Source organism: Cebidichthys violaceus, unplaced genomic scaffold (assembly GCF_023349555.1).
Source record: "Cebidichthys violaceus isolate CVI_PGR_0920_01 unplaced genomic scaffold, fCebVio1.0.p SCAF_26, whole genome shotgun sequence".
NCBI lineage: Eukaryota > Metazoa > Chordata > Actinopteri > Perciformes > Stichaeidae > Cebidichthys > Cebidichthys violaceus.
In genome coordinates this window covers 5,398,705-5,403,169 of record NW_027176439.1, presented here as the reverse complement: position 1 = coordinate 5,403,169, position 4,465 = coordinate 5,398,705, and the positions used below count along the sequence as shown (strand labels likewise).

Genomic DNA, 4,465 nt, shown 5'->3' with positions numbered 1-4,465 from the left:
TCCCGTGCACAGCACTAAATTATATTGTTCGGGTCGTCTTCACAGAGCCGGCTGCCATGTTTCTACGGTAGCCTGGAACGGACAAACAAAGCTCTGGACCTAGATAGAGCCATTCGCTTTATTGTGTGTTTATATCGGTCCAACACACTTGACTTTTAAGCTCCTTCATGGCAAATTGTAAATTGTTTTATGTCAAAAAACACCAAAAAGAGGATTCAATTATTTCTGGGTAAATGGAGATGAACTAAAAATACATGGAACTAACTATATATATATATATATATATATATATATATATATATATATATACTATAACCAAACTGCAGTGTTCAGATTGCGTATGTATAAAGAAAGAAAGTGAAATTGTCTCCGTTTGCTGGTAGATTTTTATTTTTTATTTTCTCCACGTGTGGCAACGCAGCGTCTCGATGACAGAAGCTAGAGTTTTGGATCTTGAACTTGTGTTTGTTCTGCAGCGACGGCACACTGAACCCCAACGGAGTCCGATTTGGCAGCTCAGAGATCTACAACATCGGTGAGGCTTGAGCGCTGCAGCTGGGGGTGCAGGGTGTGGGTGTAAGACGGGATGAAAAGGAAAGGAAGAGCATTTCAGATTGAGACATGCTCCTCTTTATGTTGGTGGAAAACATATTCCATCCCATTTTTAAGTGCGTTCACATTATTTGTTCCATCTTTTCCTCTGCTCTAATCTTTATTCCCCTCACCTCTTCTCTTCTCCTTGCCTCCCATTTGCTCTCCTCGCTTCTCTCTTTTCGTCTCCTTGTCCTCTACTCTGCCCTCTTCCTCTCCTCTCCTCCTTTGCAGTGGAGGCGTTCGAGGAAGTGACAGACAGTCTTTGCGTTCCTCAGTACAATGCCGATGGAGAAGAGCGAGTCATTTTGTTCTTAAAGATGGCACCCGGTCGGCCCTTCTGTCCGGACTTGGTGGCGAAGATAAAAGGAGCCATTAGAAAAGCTCTGTCTGCCAAACACATCCCATCTCTGCTGCTGGAGACCAGAGACATTCCAGTAAGAGAAATATGAATATCAATCAGATATGAATGCACCTGTCAGATTATCCTGCCACACTGGTTACAGCTGTAAAAGTCAGTTGTGGCTTGAGTGACAGCCCTTTTCTTCCTCCCTTCTGCAGTACACCATCAGCGGTAAGAAGGTGGAGGTGGCTGTGAAACAGGTGATTGCTGGACGGGAGGTGGCGCAAAGAGGAGCTTTCTCCAACCCCGATTCGCTGGAGCTCTACAAGAACATTCCTGAACTGCAAAACTATTAGAGAGGAGGCGTCACCGAGCCGGAGAGGACCTGCAGAACAGAAGCTTGCCTCGCAGGAATTCAGCGTAGTTTTTAATGAACTTAATTCAGATTTACAGGAACGGGGAGATATGCGCTGGGATAGTTTACAGACGCACTTTCAGCTTTGTACGTCAAAATGAAACTAAGAAATGGTACAAATGGTGTGTACAAGTGAGAGCTGTGTGCTCTGAAGCCACCAACAATAGGGAAGTGTAGTTTATCGTCGCTTTGCTTCGGCTTCACGTCGTGATCGCTGTCAGCCAGTAAATAACCACGTCTCCCTGTGTCACCAGCTTTAACCCCAGTGATGGTTCTGAGTGGGTCCCAGACTGAAAACCCATGACGTGTGCAGATAAACACACACACACACACACACACACACACACACACACACACCTGGGATTAACACCTCAGCTTCAGCTCATATCACCATATCATTGTTATGTGGTGCATATTTCTTTATCAAATGTATGTGTGTATATATATATATATATATATATATATATATATATATATATGGATATATATATATATGGATATTTTGGACTGTGAAATTCAGATAACATTATACTTGTGCTTTTGAAGATAGTGACCCAAACCTGTTGACCAAAGCGAGTCTCAGATTTAGAGGGTCGTCAGGAGATGTAGTTTGAATCTAAAAACTAGAGGTTTCCACATAAAACTTCCTGAACTTCTCCCAACCTTTAAAAGGTTGTTGATCTCTGGGGAAGTACGCGTTCAAATCCTATCAACGATTTGACTTTGTAACAATTGAACCGTTCCATTCCGCCCAAAACACGAAGGCTCGTATCGATGAAGCCTCGGTCAGGTGCGATCTGAGCAAAAGGTTTATTTCACCACAAAAGCCTCTCTTTATTCGTACCGTATCGATGTTACATGTTTGTCATAACTACAACAAAAAAAAACGTGTGTTTTCCTGATAACTACAGTGCAGCTTGTTTTTGCTTTGTAGACAGGGCGGGGGGGGGGGGGGAATCTGAATTGTTTATACAAAAAGTCCTCAGAGCCTGAAAGTGAATGCATACTGTTAAAGATGAACTGCAGAGGTTTTGGTCACCAGTAGCACGACTGAGCGTACAATAACAAAAATCACTTCCATTTCCTGTTGGGAGCATTTCATCTTTGGAGGAAGATTAAGCTGAGCAAGCGTTTTGTACCGATGCAGAGGAAACGTATATTTCTAACTGGACTGATTTTGTCTTATTATACTTTTGCCTCAGTCTCGCTGCCGGATTGTTTGAAACCTATTTAAAAGGTACGAATTGAAATAAATCAACTGCAGTTCATCTTGAGCGTCATATCCACTGATTTCAGTGCGGTCCTCTTTAAAGGGGCCCTGTGGTCTTTGATGATCGGGTCCCCGTTAAGTTTTGTATGCAGGTGACGGGATGCATATTCCTTCCAACGGTGTCTCACTATTCCACTGATTGGCAGGTGGCAGTAATGTAAATCAGCTTTTCTAATGCTGACATTCTTTTTTTTTTTTTTTAATAGGCCTCAAGTTTGCATATAAAATTGCTTTTGGGTGAGAAGACTAACATAAAGAAGACATTTTATCACACAGAGTACCTTTTTAAAGTCCCAGCGATGCGTCGTCTCTTTCTCATAGAGGCGGGGATCACACTGTTCACTTAGCACTTTAGTACTGACTGTATGTGGTCGTAATGACGTCTGGGTAAAATGGCAGATCTACTGTTTCGTTGTGAAGCATGCATGCAGGTTAGCCAGTTCTTCTCGTGAGAGTCTGCAAACATCATGCTGGGTGTGTCACATGTAAATAACTTAATTGTATTTGGTTCTTTCATGTCTGCCTTTAGGAAATCTACAATGTAATTTGTACTTATTTTGGTGTTTGCGATAAAGTGTGTCGAATCAGATGTGGCCGTGTCTTTCTACGTACAGTCGATTCGTGACAATGGTCATTGTTTAGATTCAGTTTATGTGGGGAAGTGAACTCCTCTCGTTTGCTCACCGTGGCTATGTTCAGCCAGAGCTTGTTTTAGGGCAATATTTGCATAAGACGCCGCTGAAGTCGTGCATCGAGGGAGATTTTGCTGCGTTTCCTGGCTGCCTACTGTCAGCTATACCCAATAAAGTACAGCCGGTCTGAGAGCAAAAACTCAAACAAACAACTTTGTTTTTCCAAAAGTTCAGCCTTTTAACGCTCGTTGCAGATTCACACGATCCTCATTGTGTTCTTAAGATGCACTGGGAGACTCTTCCTCCCATGCTTCCTGGACACAGCACACCTAGAAGGTGAACTCCGGAGACGACGTCAACGTTTATGAGCTTCACTGAAATATTCACTTAAATAAAAAACATTAACATAGTATCACTAAATCACTATATCACTAAAATGTGTGTGTGTGTGTGTGTGTGTGTGTGTGTGTGTGTGTGTGTGTGTGTCATTTTGACAGACGTCTACTTTGAGAATAAACTTGGCGGTTTTAAAGCTCCCTGTAACCTTTAGAAGTGTGAACGCTCAGACCTGACAGTCAGCCAAACTTCAAAACGTCACTGTGAGGAAAATATTAAAATAGAAAAAGCGAGACTTGGTGAAGGTCCAGTTCCTCAGTGTAAAAAAAAAAAAAAAAAAAGTCTCACTAATCTAGCGCATGCACGTATTTTATTTCGTCCCACCTTCAGTCATTCAAACATGAGAAAGTGTTTTTGTTGGCGAGCTGTCAGTTTGCAGAAGCAGAAGGAGAGAGAGGAGGGAGAGCTGCAGAAATTAGCGCTGTGGGTTGAATGTAGGAATGTTGTCAAATGAAAAGCTGACGTGTTTACCAAATTCACAACTAATAACCATCTGATGAACATGAATGGTAAGTGCCGCGCAGTCCCCCAGAGAGGCTGCCTGTCGCTGTGTGATTCATCCCGGTAGTCTCGTAACGGAGCACAACAGAAAGTGACTCGATTGTACGCGCTGTACTTACAGGGGGGGTTGACGGTTAATTTACTCTCGCTGCAATCAACTCAAAATGTAAATTGAAGCTGCACAGACTAACGATGGACTGTTTATTCTCAGTTATTATGTCATAAACTGACCTGTGGTGCTTATGTTCATGCTTTTCTTCCATACTGAGGACAATGAAATGCAGAAACTTGACTGGATTGTCAGGTGATTGACTGTC

The 4,465-nt window shown here is 42.6% G+C and overlaps 1 protein-coding gene across 1 annotated transcript in view; it reads left to right on the top strand.

The window, feature by feature from the left end:
* The window catches only part of aacs (acetoacetyl-CoA synthetase), a 32,898-nt gene extending 29,690 nt beyond the window's left edge, over nucleotides 1-3,208 (top strand). The window contains exons 16-18 of the mRNA XM_068720797.1: nucleotides 477-535; nucleotides 826-1,028; nucleotides 1,153-3,208. Coding sequence (XP_068576898.1) covers nucleotides 477-535; nucleotides 826-1,028; nucleotides 1,153-1,290 — 400 coding nt within the window. The 3' untranslated portion in view covers nucleotides 1,291-3,208. The remainder of the gene's footprint in view (nucleotides 1-476; nucleotides 536-825; nucleotides 1,029-1,152) is intronic.
* Nucleotides 3,209-4,465: the final 1,257 nt, after the last annotated feature.